Source organism: Triplophysa rosa, linkage group LG9 (assembly GCF_024868665.1).
Source record: "Triplophysa rosa linkage group LG9, Trosa_1v2, whole genome shotgun sequence".
Taxonomy (NCBI): domain Eukaryota; kingdom Metazoa; phylum Chordata; class Actinopteri; order Cypriniformes; family Nemacheilidae; genus Triplophysa; species Triplophysa rosa.
The window spans coordinates 8,889,848-8,905,077 of record NC_079898.1 but is presented as its reverse complement, the minus strand read 5'-3'; the positions used below and the strand labels follow the sequence as shown (position 1 = coordinate 8,905,077).

Below are 15,230 nucleotides of genomic sequence, written 5' to 3'. Positions count from 1 at the left end.
TTAAAAAATATCATGTTTTATTTATTAAAAAATAACTTTGAATAACAATGCAATATGCATATTGAATTATTCTGTCGATTTGGTACGCTGCAATGCACAACATAAGTACAAGCCTTTTGTCTTCTGTCCTTAACCAGACAAAGAAAATCTGCCATTCATCAGCAGCACTCATCCATTTTACACACATTTTACTCAATAGACACAGAACAGTTACTGCTACATGAAACAGAACGTCAAGCATACATTGTGTTAAGGTCAAACACTATCATGATGGCAAAGTTTATTATATTTAACTGGAAAATCAATGCATGTTTCGCGTGAAAGATTTCTGCAGGTGGTCTGCAAAACAGCCTGATAAGTAGATCAAATCAGAATTGTAGTACCTCACTCAGCTGTGAACAAAGAAAAAAGTTGCAATACTGGTCTAAACGTTGGGTGAGTGGTTACATGTTGAATTTAGGATTCTGATATTCATTTTTAAATTGATGTCGGAAAGTTTCAAGTTTAAAAGTTACAGGCTTTTATAGTTCATAGTTCTTTTGATATAAAACAGCCATAGCAGATTTGTTTACACTAAACCTTTAGGCAACTTTTTGTTTGGTCCGATCGCTGCACTCTTTTAATCAGAACAGCAGTAACGTATGGCAGGCATGTACTGTAGAAAGCCTCCCAAATTTCATATTTAAGGATCATTTTACAGGTTCATACACATTCCTCAGCTTTGAGAGAGGTGAAAGGTCACAAACATTATATAACATCTGGCAGATGAGCTGCCATAAGTCATTAATGTGTTATCATAAGGCACGTCAGTCGAGCCATGCGTACGTATGTGGACGTAGGAATTCAGGCGTGGAAGTTTTCCTCTTCCACTCTCATCTGTATCATATCTTGTGGATTTACATATTTGTTACATATGTATATACTGTACATACATACACAAGTCAACTCTTACAATAGTGGTATAAAAGTTACACATTCCTCCTTAGGAAATACCTGCATGATAGATATAGATATACAGCAACAGTATGCATATTCAACATTTGTAATTTTTGTTCTTTACAAATATTTTACAATTAGAGCGTATGGTAAATTGTTCTGGAAAGAAATGTACATTAGACTATACATTATTGTTATTATTATCATCAGAATATACTATAATTCTGAATTCATATTCTCAGAATGCACGTTTCAAGTCATATTACACATTTGAGCTCCATCAACAGATCAACTTAACACGTCACTCGACATACTGTATAAACATCCCCTCTAGTATCATGTACAAGCAAAACCAACATTTCTATTATCAAGACTCAAATCCAGTTTCCTTTTGTCATCTTTGTTGCATCCGTTTCTCTTTCAGTTTGTATTTCCAAGCTGGACTGCAAAAGCCCTCGCTTTGTCCTTTCATGAAAATGTAGCTCCATGGCAGACCATCTGCTCAATGTCTGATGAGAAAACAAAAGACGAGTTAACATGTTGCTCATTCAATGTGTGGATGATATCAGCTGTACTGAAATAACACAGCAGAGAGATACATCTCTACTGTCTAAACAGTGTTGTAACAACACTGCGCCTGAGACAGACGATGCACAGAAACCGTCTCTGAACACTGGACATCAGTAGGTGCCTGGCACCAAAGGGTTTATTGTCTCTTCTGCCATGGGAGTCTATGGCAGCCCGTTGAACTAAATGATACAACATGATGTAATTTGGCACGATGATTGTGAAGAATCTTGCAGTGTCCAGTTTTAACCTTCTAGTGCCTCAAAACTGCTTCAATTTGACTTTGGCTTTTTTAATTCAGTTCGCAAATCATACAAACTTAGGATGTATTTGAATCATATGTAATGACCACATTTGTCATGGATGTGCTGCTTGCAGCTATATTTTACTTTTACGTTATGCATTTGCCTACCGCTTATGTACAATTATTTACAGCGCAGCCAAGGTATTACATCTTGTTGTATGTGCCCAAGACCTTGGCAATGCTAGCATTGTTGTTTAAATGTAAGATTTATAGTTCGTTTTCAACCCCATGTCTATATTTCTGTCTCTGCAAATTATAATTAACAAATTTATATTCTTAGCCTACCTGATAAATGCTACTGGGGCCACAGATAGTCCACCTTCTGATGTCCCAGAGCGATCATTGAGTTCCTGTTTATCCTGGGCCGCTCTGATGACATCATATCTGGCCTGTGAAATACACCGAAAACATTAGACGTCTTATTAGAATACCTTTCAGCTCATTTGTTCTGAAATCTGGATGTAGATTTTAGGCGTGCTTTTCATATTGTGATAAATATTGCAGAACGACGTAAAAGTATTAAATAAGTGATTTATAAAGTATTACTTTTTTTTTTAGGTAGAACTAAAGTTAATGCAAATGCCCCAATAATTCAGCTTGAACTGTGGAGGAATGTCCGACCTCATTTTTTATTAACATTACACTTACGCTACATACGAGTATTGAAACACAATTTGACATGCGCCTCCCACTGTTTCACAATCGTCTTATTGTATGAACTTCTGGTCCATATGGATCATTCCCTCAGAATGTATCTGTTCTTGGGAGGAGAGCACGTTCAGCATAGCTTCCATATCTCATCTAATGAGTGAAATACATGGGGAATTCTTCTACTCCCACAAGCATACCTCCGGCCTAACACTGCAGCCCCATAACTATTAATTCTGCCTCCGTGCCAGCTAGCGTGCGCAGAATCACACCGCACTTGTGGAATAGGTTGAGGGGGAAAGGAAACCTGTTTATTTTGTCCACAGGTTGTGTGACTCCCACTAGATTCCTCGAACCTTAAAGTCGAATTGGTTTTCAGCACTTTATAAAGAGTGCCTCTTAAATTCGAGGCAGAGTCTGTACAAGAGTACTACTTTTTGCAGATATACAGTACTCAAAATGTGCAAAATTTGCCAAAACGTAATGATGACTCATCTTGCACTCATGGGTGAATCCAGTTTTTTGTCCAGTCAAATGCTGCAGAATGAGATAGCCCCTCCCCCAATATAACCTACTAGCACCCCGTCTTTGTTTGATAGAAAATACATCAACACAAGATTTGTTTTTCGATTTCAATAATTTTTTATCTGTTTATCTTTTTTCACACTGTCTAACTTGTGTCCTACACCACTGAATCCTGCTTTGACACAAACTCAAAAAACTGCACAGCGATTGAACTGTGAGTATCATTGTTGTCATCCATAAAATCCCATCATAGTGGAAGCTTTGTGACTGAATGTGATCCAGCGTTCAGTGCTCGGCTCATTCATCCAGCGTTGGTGCTAGTCACCGACTACCACATGAGTCCAGTGCCAAGATATTTAAGAGGAGGCAGTGTACACACGAGATTAGGAAGCCACTCTGTTTACAGCTTAAGCATGCACATGTGATGAAACCTTTATCTCCATCACGTGGAAACATAGTGAGTCATAACATCAAAGGACCGGTCCCATTAGTACTACTTGTTTGTGATATGGTTTCCCAGAAGTTGCCGTAGCACTCCCATGGGAACAAGAGAGGCGTGCAGCTGTGGGAATTACTGTCTGTTCTAACCATCTGTGACATATTTGGACTAAGTATTAGAAATAATAATCAAATATTCTGCTTGAAATCAAATCTGTTGTTTTGAATTCTAATGAACCGAAATTTACCGGTAAAGTTGTGGACACGATCTCTTCAAGGATACCGAAGACAATCCCAATCTGCTCTGGTTCCTCAGTTTGGTTTTCTTTACCAGTTCTTTAACTCGGCCCCAAGTATAGTTCTCACTTAACTGTGGACAAACAAATACAGAATAAAGATACATGTACCATAGTCTGCTGAAATGAAAGTACAATACATAGGTTGCAAACTCTGAAATCTTGTTCACGTTTGTGTTTAGAATCATGTTGATGTCAAAAAGCTATTGGTTCTTATGTGTGATAAACAAACTGGCCGTCACAAACAAAATTTCAGTCCTTACAAAAGGTATTGTACAGTATGACGAAAGCACTGGAATATGTCACAAATCATATATCATGTTATAGTTCATTTAAAGTATTCTTAGTCATTTTCTGAGTTTTACAGTATACTGTACAAAAAACTTTTTTTAAAAGATTTATTTGTGTCGCTTTTGCCTTTATTTACACAGTTTTAGTGAGAGAGAGGACAGGAAGCAAAGTGTTATAGAGCGAAGGGAGTGGGTTCGGGAAAGGACCACGACACGGTATTCGAACCCGGGTCGCCCGATGCGCAACCACACCACGTGTCAGAGCACTGCCCATGATGCTATCAGCTCTGACTAATTTTACGTAATTTTACTGTTTTATTTTACAGTTCCCTATCAAAAGCTACTCTCGATGCTGCGTTTCAAAACGCTATGGGAACATTCTTTGTTCGACCGGTTGTGAAGCACGTGTGCCAAACACGCCAAAAATTGGCTTAAATAACCACGGTGGGTGACGTAATTAATTACACACACCTGAGGTCTATAAATACGCGTGAAAACGAACATATCCTCAGGTTCTTTTGTCTTCAAGGATCGCTTTTTGTGTGAGTGTGTGTGTGTGTGTGTGCAATTTGTTGTGGGAAGAAGTCTTCTCTTTAGCATAGCTGTTTAAAATATATATATATATATATATATACTTATGGCGGAGTCATAAGTATATATGACTCCGCCTATCTCCGAGGCTTACCTAAGAGGCTTATCTCCGACGATGACCCACATGAGTTTTGTTTCGAGTGCTTGGGGGCTGAACACGCTGGTCTCGGGCTCGTGGGAGAATGCGAACATTGCAAGGGTTTTGATATCCAAGTTCTTCGCGCTCGGCTCGCGTTTTTTAAATGAGACCGAACCGCCTCTCCCTCGTTAGCCTCCTGGGGATCGCACCGCGATATAGCAAGAGATCACCAAGCGCTCGAGACTCAATGACAGATTTCTGTCAGGTGGCCCAGGGGAGGGACATCAGCAACGCTCTCTCCCCTTCTTTGGTGACATCCATGATGAGTTAACTCGTTCATGGAGTAAAGACACAGGGCTATATGATGATCCCCCCGTGGAGGAGACGTTGGCAGGCTATCTCTCCCTTGGAACATCATCATCCCTGAAGAAGCCTGTACTCCCCACCAAGCCTTGCAGAGCATTATCTTCATTGGTGGGGAAGGCTTTCCAGGCAGCAGATCAGGCTGCTGCTGCTCTGCACACCATGGCGCTTGTGCAAGAGTATCAGTCTCACCTGCTCAATGACCTGAGCACAGGTGGGTCTATTGACGAAGAGGCGTTCTCAGAACTTCGCCAGGCTACAGATGTATCCCTCCGTGCCACCAAGCAGAGGGCCTGTGCTATCGGCTGATCAATGGCCGATCAATTTGGTCTCCACAGAGAGGCATCTGTGGCTCAACCTCACGGACATCAAGGACAGAGACCAGGCATTTCTCCTTGATGCCACCGTTTCGCCTTCCAGTCTATTTGGCGATGCTGTTAATACCGTTGTCAGTAGATTCCGGGAGGCCAAGCGCCATGAGGAGGCGTTCGTAAGGTTTCTTCCCCACCGTGCTCAGGCGTCAGGATTGCCGGCCACCCAATCCCGACATGGCCCCACCCAGACTCGTTCTGGTCCGGTCTGCCTCAGGCGTGAGGTCCAGAAGGAGAGCGTGGCGAATTGTGCTCCCCCTCGTAGAGATAGGGGAGCGGGTCGCAATGCTTTTCAGGCCGCCTCTGGGAGGCCAGATCTGAGGAACATCATCTCCTCATGAAGAGGTCCTGATGTTTGTACGCCCAGGACCGTGGGGGTGTGCCCTCCCGGGAAGGGGCGATTAAAATTTCAAGAGTGATAAGAGGCTCCTTCCTGGCACCCTCAGGGGACCCCTGTGCTATCTCCGCCGCCAATGGTGTTTCTGGGGCCAGCAGTCCACAACAAATTGTTACGTATCCGGTTATCTCCTGCCACGATTCAGGATGCCGGACATCTAACGCCCCCCCCGACAAGACAAAGTGTCAAAATGAACACCCCTTTCAGAAAAATTGGCAGCGTGGATACTACTGCCAGATATCTCCCCTTGGGTAGTAATAACTGTAGGCACAGGCTACAGGATTCAGTTCGCATATCATCCTCCGTGTTTCAACGGCGTAGTTTCCACTTCCGTGAAACCTGAACGAGCGCATTTGTTGACACAGGAATTGCAAGCTCTGCTGGACAAAGGGGCCATAGAACGTGTTCCCATCAGACAAAGAGGCAGGCTATTACAGTCTGTATTTTCTGGTTCCCAAAAAAGATTGGGGGTCGCGTCCGATTTTAGATCTTCGTGGGTTGAACTGCTACCTGAGAACATACAAGTTCAAAATGTTGACGATCAAAACGATCATATCTCAGATTCGAGTGGGCGATTGGTTCGTCACAATCGATCTCAAGGACGCGTATTTTCACATAGAGATCTTGCCACAACACAGGAAAATTCTGAGGTTCGCTTTCGGGATGAAGCTTACCAGTATTGGGTTCTTCTATTCGGCCTAGCCTTGTCACCCCCAACGTACATAAAATGCATGGATGCAGCTCTGGCTCCTCTGCGACTCCAGTGCATCCGCATTTTAAACTACATAGACGACTGGCTGATTTTGGCCCTGTCACGGGAGCTAGCGCTTCGCATCGGGATGTTGTCCTAGCTCATCTCGAAAGGCTAGGATTGAGGCTCAATGCCAAGAAAAGAGTTCTCTCTCCTGCGCAGAAGACAACATATGTAGAGTTGTATGGGACTCGATCACGAGGCGGGCACAGTTGTCCCCAGCACGTGTCGAATCTGTTCAACACCCTGAGGAACATCAGGCTAGGCCATAAAGTTACAATTCATTACTTTCAAAGAGGTCTAGGTCTCATGGTGGCTGCATCTACAGTGATACCATTGGGCCTCCTGCATATGAGACCGTTTCAGTTGTGCCTCAAAGCTAGGGGATTTCATCCAAGGGCCAATCCCCAGAGGCAAATAAGGGTTACGCGCCAGGGGCTTTGTACCCTTACTATGTGGTTCAGACCTCGGTTTCTGTCTTTAGGTCCCACTCTCAGTCCATGGTGTCGTCGCAAGATGCTTATGACAGACGCTTTCCTCATGGGTTGGGGTGCGGTCTTAGATGGCCGTCCAGCCCAAGGGACCTGTGAGAGGTCTTCTTCTCGCATGGCACATCAATTGCCTCGAAATGATGGCTGTATTTCTGGCCCTGAAATACTTCCTCCAGCAGGTAAGAGGTTACCATGTCCTAGTGAGGGTGGACAACACGGCGGTAGTCGCTTACATAAATAACCAGGGCGGACTGCGGTCGCGCCACCTGAACAAATTGGCACAGCAGGTTCTGCTTTGGGCAGAGGGCAAGTTCTTGTCCCTCAGGGCAATTTACATTCCGGGGGATATGAATGTGAGAGCAGACTTTCTGTCCAGACAAGCTGTGACGAATGGGGAATGGAAACTCCACCCAGAAGTGGTCAATCAAATCTGGGAAAGATTTAACGTGGACCTCTTTGCTTCACAGGAGACAGCACAATGTCCCCTCTACTTCTCTCTGACTCATCCAGCTCCTCTGGGTCTGGACGCGATGGCCCAGACATGGCCCAGACTGCGTCTTTACGCATATCCTCCGATAGCTCTGCTCCTGGGAGTCCTGGCGAAGGTCTGTCAACAGGGGTCTCACCTATTATTGATAGCTACCCGTTGGCCGACAAGAGTGTGGTTCTCGGAACTAGTAGCCCTCCTCGACGGCTCGCCTTGGGCGATTTCAGTCAGGAGAGATCTTTTGTCTCAGGCACAGGGGACAGTGTTTCATCCCCGTCCCGAGCTCTGGAACCTCCATGCCTGGCCCCTGAAGGGGACCAACGAAGAGAGGCTGGCCTTCCAGCCGATGTAGTGGAGACCATTTTAAGTGCTAGGGCTCCCTCCACTAAAAGAATTTATGCCCTCAGATGACGTGTTTTCGAAAGGTGGTGTAGGACGCACCATACAGACCCAGTTCACTGCCAGATTGTTTCAGTGTTGCAGTTTCTGACCCCAGGGACAAGCCCCGTACTCTCAGAGTTCATGTGGCTGCCATTTTGGCTTGCCATGCTCTGATTGGTGGGGTTTCTGTGGGAAAACACCCGTTAATCGCCCGCTGCATTCGTGGAGCTAAGCGGCCCACTAGAATGACAGTCCCTTCATGGGACTTAGCCATAGCGCTCGAGGGTCTGGTTTACACCCCATTCGAACCAATAGAGTCAGCACCAGTCAGGTTTCTGACCCTAAAGATGGTCTTTTTAATAGCTATTACTTCTCTGAAGAGAATTGGAGATCTGCAGGCCCTGTCAGTCTCGCCATCCTGCTTGGAATTTGCTCCTGGGATGGTCAAAGCCATTTTGTATCATTTTTTAATTATCTCCCGAAGGTTCCATTCTCCACCGTGCATCCGGTGGTTCTTGAGGCCTTCTGCCTTCCGCCGATCACGACATCAGAGCAGGAAAGGCTTCACTTAATGAGTCCAGTACGTGCTCTTCAGAACTACGTCCACCGCACCAGCCAGAGGCGTAAGTCAGAGCAGCTTTTCATATGCCACTAGACAAACTATGTCACATTGGGTGAGGGATGCTATTGCCCTGGCCTACGAGGCGAGTGGTCAATCTTCACATCTAGGAGTTAGGGCTCATTCAACCAGGGGGTTGCATCCTCTATGGCTTTAGCAAGAGGTGCCCCCCTACACTAAGTGTGTGATGCGGCGGTCTGGTCCTCTCCGCATACATTTGTCAGATTCTATAGCCTGGATGTCCATGCTACTCCGGGCTCACGTGTCCTGGAGTCAACATCCCAGAGTCGTGTTTGAGGCCTCTTTAGTGCTTGTGCGCAAACACCACACAACCTTGGGGGTCCAGACACTTGCAGTGCGGCGGTGTTGGTATTCTCGTTCCCATAGCGTTTTGAAAACGCAGCATCGAGAGTAGCTTTTCATAGGGAACGTCTCGGGTTACTTGGCTGTAACCCTGGTCCCTTAAAAAGCGGGAACGAGATGCTGCGCATCAATGCCGCACTGTGGGCGTGCTCGGACATCCTTTCAGACAAAGTTTGAACCTGAGGATATGTCCGTTTTCACGCGTATTTATAGACCTTAGGTGTGTGTAATTAATCACATCACCCACCGAGGTTATTTAAGCCAATTTTTGACATGTTTGGCACACGTGCTTCACAACCGGTCGAACAAAGACTGTTCTCCCATAGCGTTTGAAACGCAGCATCTCGTTCCCGCTTTTTAAGGGAACAGGGTTACAGCCAAGTAACCCGAGACGAATTTTTGAAATGCTGTAAAAACTTACGTATATTTCTGGTGCCCCAGCTGCAAGAATATTTCTTTTTTCTTTTTCACAGTTTAGTCTATGAAAAATTGTTCTTTGGTGTTTCATGAAACTATAACAGCTTGCGAGTTTGCAGCGACATGGGGTTGACAAAATTAATGTCTAACTTAACTGAGTTTCATTAATTTAGTCCTCAATTTCACAACCCATCTTTTCCATACACTCTTAAAAATAAAGGTGCTTAAAAGGTGCAGCAGTGCCGTAAAAATAACCATTTTTGGTTCCACAAAGAACCATTCAGTCAAAGATTCCATCTGTTTCTTAGCTTTTTATAATCTGAAGAACCTTCGATGTTAAATGTCATTATGGAACCATTTAGGCATCATGAACCTTTTCAGTGTTCTCTTCAGTGTGTATGGACATCTGAACTAACCGTAATATCTCAGACATCTTAATTTTCTTTTGCATCAAATATGACATGTGATCTATGAACCCAGATTCCTCTATTACAATGAACTGAGTTTTTTTTCTGAGATAACAGATGTGTAAGATAGATGGGCTTGTCCAAACATTTGCCGTAATTCCACATCCCCTGAGTATTGAATCATGTGTAATAGTCAAAGTGAGTCAGAGAGGTAAAGTTTGTTTATATCTCGAGTGACTCACCCGTCTGTGAGGTGCAGAGAGAACCTCAGCGCTGTCACTCAAGTACTTGGCCTCTCCCTCTGTGTAGCTCCTCCTGTTCAAGCCCCGCCTCCAGAGGGGCTGGCAGCCCATCTCAGTGTCTGTGCAGGGGAAAAGTTGCACTGATCATAAATGCATATTTCTCGCTACAAGAGGAAAGAACTATTATGATGTGGTGAGCTGTATCTGTGATCTCTGACCCTTCACACACTGATGGGTGTGGTGTGATTTATGAAACATTAGCTAATACATTAACTCCAGTTTCCTGCTCCCCACGAATTCCTAACTCCCTGAGATATGTTTTTTCTTATTATGTGGAATACCAGAAATTCCACCTATTGCTGAAGTATTCATTTCCCATTTCCCCACAGACTAATGTTTTGTCGCCTGCCCGGCTGAAGGAATGTGAGATGGGAGGAAAACAAACCAAGAGAAATACATCTTTAGTGCAGCACGGGTGGATAGCACAAGTTTCTATGTGACTCAAGAGGTTATGTGGGGTGTGACGACTGTCATTTTGACTAATTCTTTTTTGTTAGATTACGGAATCATAATTCATTCCGTCATCAAACTAATGCGGTAGTTAAATAGCTCATGTATAGTTTTTCTTTAGGTTCAGCAGTATACACGGATACATCTCAGCTCCAGGTGTGTTTGCACACTGACCTCTCGTCGCCGCCCTGAGGGGGATGCGCGTGACCTCAGGGATTGTGCTGAGGTCGGACAGAGTGCTGCTTGATGCCGTCAGGCTGTGGTGGTCACTGCGAAAGTGTCTCTTTAGTTCCTGGAAAGCCAGACTGGCTGCACCACAGCTACAGTGCTGCAGAAAAAAGTCCTGAAACAGACACGGAACAGAGTTGAGAATAAACCAAGCGCTCTGAATTTGTTTTGTTATTCATTGTTTTGGTATGTTTTTATATATGTGTGCATGGATAAATTGTAATAGTGCGAAAGACTGTTTTGTCTTAGTCTTCAAAACACAGTCCTTTAAAAAAGTACAGTGAGACCTATTGGGACAGAGATGGCTAAAATAGTTATGTTAGTTTATGAAGTCTACATGTGTTGATGTTCACGCCCATGGGTCAGGGCAAGACCTCTGAAATCACATAGTTGGCCTGTTGAATAGACATCTGTTTCAGATTTGTGCGAGTTCAAATCCCTCAAACAAGTGCATTGATGACAAAGGGAAAGCAAACCTATTTTAATCGAATTGAAGTGCTTGTGTTAATATTTTGTGAAGGGCTGCTGATTTGTAAATGTTTTTATTAAACCCCTAAAGCGAGTAAATTCCCAATCCCTTGTTATCTGATGTTCTGATTATTGTATGTCATAGTTCATAAGTCATCTAAATGTGATCTAGAGTATTTCACTCTCAACCATTAAAGCACGAAAACACAGCAGAACGACCACAAATCGCTTTTCCTATGGGAAAAATCTGGATCTGTGTCACTATTTTAGGCAGCTCCTAATGTATTTTACATCATCACCTGAATCTGCTCACGCTCAAAACCGCTTGTGTCATTTCCACCAATTATTCTTGATTCTTTAGACTGGCCTGCCAATGGATTTACAGTGTAAATATGAATTGGCATTTTGGAGAGTGTGTATTACAAATACTAGATAAGACCTGGTGCTCATTTTTCAAAGATCAGTCAGCCTGTGAAATTCAGAGGGCAGTTTTTCTTACAATGTTAATGCCAGACTGATAAGGTGTTTCCTAAATCTCTGTTTATTCAAGATTATCCTCTTAAGAGGTGGATTTACATCTGTATTTGCATTGTAAACACTGTTAGATTGATGAGGTGAAGATGTTTTTGCTGAGGATTTGATTGACCGTTGTTGACACTTGGGCTTTACTGTCCTCTGTTTATTTGAACGTTGGGTCACTGATTCCGCTGAAGGTATATCCATCCTAAAGATTCACTGTTAAAATAAATTCTGAATTTTGATGTATTTTGAAATACAGCAAAAAAATGTAAAATTGCAGAAAAAGACTGCAAAATTACAAGAAAAACGTTATTTTACTGTTTATTTCTGGCGCATCAGCTACAGAAAATGTCGTTTTTTTAACAAGATTTCTTTTTTACAGTTTATTTTTGAAATATGTTCAAAAACGATAAATTTACAGAAAAAGACAACAAATTTACAAGAAAAATGGGGAAAACTATTTTATATATATCCTTATATCCTATAGTTTTACAGGAAAAAACGTATTTTACGGTATATTTCTGTTTTTCCAGTTTACAGAAAATTTCTGTTTTATTTACGGAATAGTTTTTAAAGTGTTGCTGATGTTGTTGAAAATTACATGCAATGCCCTATAGATGGATGACAGTGTGATCATGCTGAATACAGGCTTTGTGTTGAAAGACTAAATCTGGATATTATTTTAACTTGCCCTGCAAAAGATACTTAAATGCTTAAAAAGCTATTTACAATTAAAGCAGTGGAATTAATTAATGTTAAATGTACCATAAACAAAAGCAACAGAACTGCTGTATTGTAATATCCATCATGGTTGATGAGAGATCAGGTTGTTGGAATAACAAGAACAATCGTAGACACTACAATGGTGATACGTATTATATGAGTGCTGAATGCTTTTTAATGTGTACAGATGAAAGTGTGCTTTTAAGGTTTAGAGGGGGGTGACCAGTGAGACAGTTTGGTCTATTATGGTGGAGACTGGGATGTGTTTCAGCGGGGTTCCCCTGCTTTTTGATGTGTATAACAACACGTTGCTGCCTGTTGCTCTGTCTCCAAAACACACAACCAAGAGACAGAGTCAATGTGGTTCACACACCTATTATAGTTTTTCACCTATAAAGTCTGTTCATTTTTTTATTAATAAAAGCTCTGTCCGTTTCACTGCATGAATAAAGCGATAAAAGATATGTATCTCATGAGTTGATCATTGCCGTACAGATTCTTGAATAGATTCATTTAAAAGTCCTTAAGAATTGTTCGTTCGTGTGTGAATCAGACTGCACAGGTTGCTGTCGTGTACAACCCATGAGAACAAAAGAACAGAAAAATATTTTTCTTATTTGTCTTTCTACTGTTTTTCAGAAGGAAAACTGAATATTTCATAGAAACACATTTACAGTCGTTCTTATAGAAGTGTCTGTTCTCTGAGTTTCTACAAATGCTTCTCTTTTTCTCTTGGATTCTTTGATGACTTTGAAGCGCAGGCCCCCACTGAGCTCACTCACTGTGACGGTGGAAGGCTTTTCCGGCCCCAGGGCTCATCCTGAGTTCCTGACAGAGCCAGTTTAGAGCCGACTGTCTGAAAAACCATGAACCCAACTGCTCGCATTCAGAATTCAGAGGTCGGGAAGAAAGTCTACACAATATACTGACACAAGCCTACAGGCGGTAAGCAGAGAGAGGAGAGGACTGAATGGTGTAAACATTTCGGTGTTATGTTTCTAATAAAAGAATGTTATGCAAATCCCAATAAAAAACAAAGAAAAAACATTCTGGAGAAACATGCATAACTTAAAGAAGCAATGTGGAGATTTTAGCGGCCTCTAATGGTGAGGTTGTAAATTGCAACTAACGGCTCACCCCATTCCTCCCCCTGTCCTTTTGAAACACTACGGTGGCTGACACAGAACTAAGATGTCGTCACATTTTCACTTCTTTGCTGAAGGAGATAATGGACGTTTAGGGCTACTGTAGAAACAACATGGTGAATTCCATGTAAGGGGACCCACAGTGTATGTAAATAGAAATAGCTCATTCTAAAATAATAATAATATAAGGCTTCATTATGTAAGGTCTTTATACACCTCTGAACACATAATTATGTTTATTATATTGTATTTCTGTCAATAGATCCTCCAAAAATTACACACTGTACCTTTAAAAAACAGAAATGTTAGGTTTTTCCCTGGCTTGAAGTTTACTGATTTATATTTGGGCATATTTTAGTGGATAACTCTGTTAGGATCTTTAAGACTTTCAGTTTACCATTTTTGTTTATCAAATCTGCTATATTTGTTTTAGTCTGGGGAGTATCAAAACTAGTGTGACTTTCCCACCGTCCTTTTATAAAACAAAACATATTTTACGCCTGAGAAAATTTCATCATTAAACAAAAAGGAAAATACTTTTGTCCTGGGTATGTCAACATGAGATAGATAAATAAAAACAAAAGAAATCCATGTGAGGGGACATCAGGTCCTTTGAAACCATCTGTGTATGGGTGGAAGGGTGACAAGGGTCTGAACTCGGCAGCTCTGTTTATTAAATACTCTTTTATCTATCCCCATCAGCCGCCCAAGTAACCCATCAAAATCAGCTGGATTTACAGAAAGACACTATGAGACAATAATCCTTTGCTCAAGGCATCGATATGAAGTTTAACCCACAGCAAATCAGTGCTTGTCATTTCTCAGGCCCACAACGACAGCAGGCTTCTTCAGGGTGAGAAGTACTGTATGGTGTGGTCACGTGGGTTGTGTTTAAAAAGACACATGTTCTGCAATGTAAAACTAGCAGATGATTGATCGTACCTCTTTAGTCTTGATCACTCTGCCTTCCTTTTGCAGGCCACAGATCTGTCTCTGTAGTCTGAGGTTGTGTTCCTGTAGCTGCCCGATCTTCTCTATGAGCTGGCAGATGTGCTCCAGGTACCCCAGTCCGGACCCTAGTGGATTGGATTGATTTGCCTGGTTTACCTGTTGTCAAAACAACACAAAGATTTCAAGATTTTTATCATTTTGTATAATGACTGATAAACCCCATAGTTGGTCTGTTTACCCTTTACATAGTTCTGTGTGCATTTTCACTTTAAGCTCCATAACAAAGCATGCCGTTCGTGTTCAGCTGTTACATTGCCTTATATTTGTTGTCTACATTTTAATTATAGAAAACAATAATGCAAGTTATAAACACATTCACACTGGTCCCTAGCACTGTACTCTTGGAAAAAAAACACCCCACCCTTCTTTGAACAATAGGGTAGGTGCTAAATAAAGGTTTTACCAAGCATGTTCTATGCTCACCATAGGGGGTTAACCAACTTTTGTTTAACAAGTAAATAAGAGCAGTGTGAACTACGTCCTATTGTTTGAAGGCAAGTGTCTCATTTAAAGTGCTAATGATTCCAACAGCCTGACTTTATGTGTTTAGGTGAACCAGCAAAGAGACTCAAACTGATGATGGAAGCACCCAGGTATTTCTTTATCCCAGAGGAATTCTTAATGGGCTTTAAAACAAATAAGATGGTTAAGCACTAAAATGAT

General features: G+C 42.3%; 1 protein-coding gene across 1 annotated transcript in view; it reads right to left on the bottom strand.

Moving 5' to 3' along the window:
• The window catches only part of si:ch211-250c4.3 (uncharacterized protein LOC100535981 homolog), a 29,882-nt gene continuing 14,652 nt past the window's right edge, over positions 1-15,230 (bottom strand). Inside the window, exons 3-8 of the mRNA XM_057342933.1 lie at positions 14,499-14,663; positions 10,648-10,816; positions 9,964-10,082; positions 3,667-3,788; positions 2,093-2,196; positions 1-1,445 (exon numbers count right to left, since the gene is read on the bottom strand). Of these exons, the coding sequence (XP_057198916.1) occupies positions 2,103-2,196; positions 3,667-3,788; positions 9,964-10,082; positions 10,648-10,816; positions 14,499-14,663 (669 nt within the window). The 3' untranslated portion in view covers positions 1-1,445; positions 2,093-2,102. The remainder of the gene's footprint in view (positions 1,446-2,092; positions 2,197-3,666; positions 3,789-9,963; positions 10,083-10,647; positions 10,817-14,498; positions 14,664-15,230) is intronic.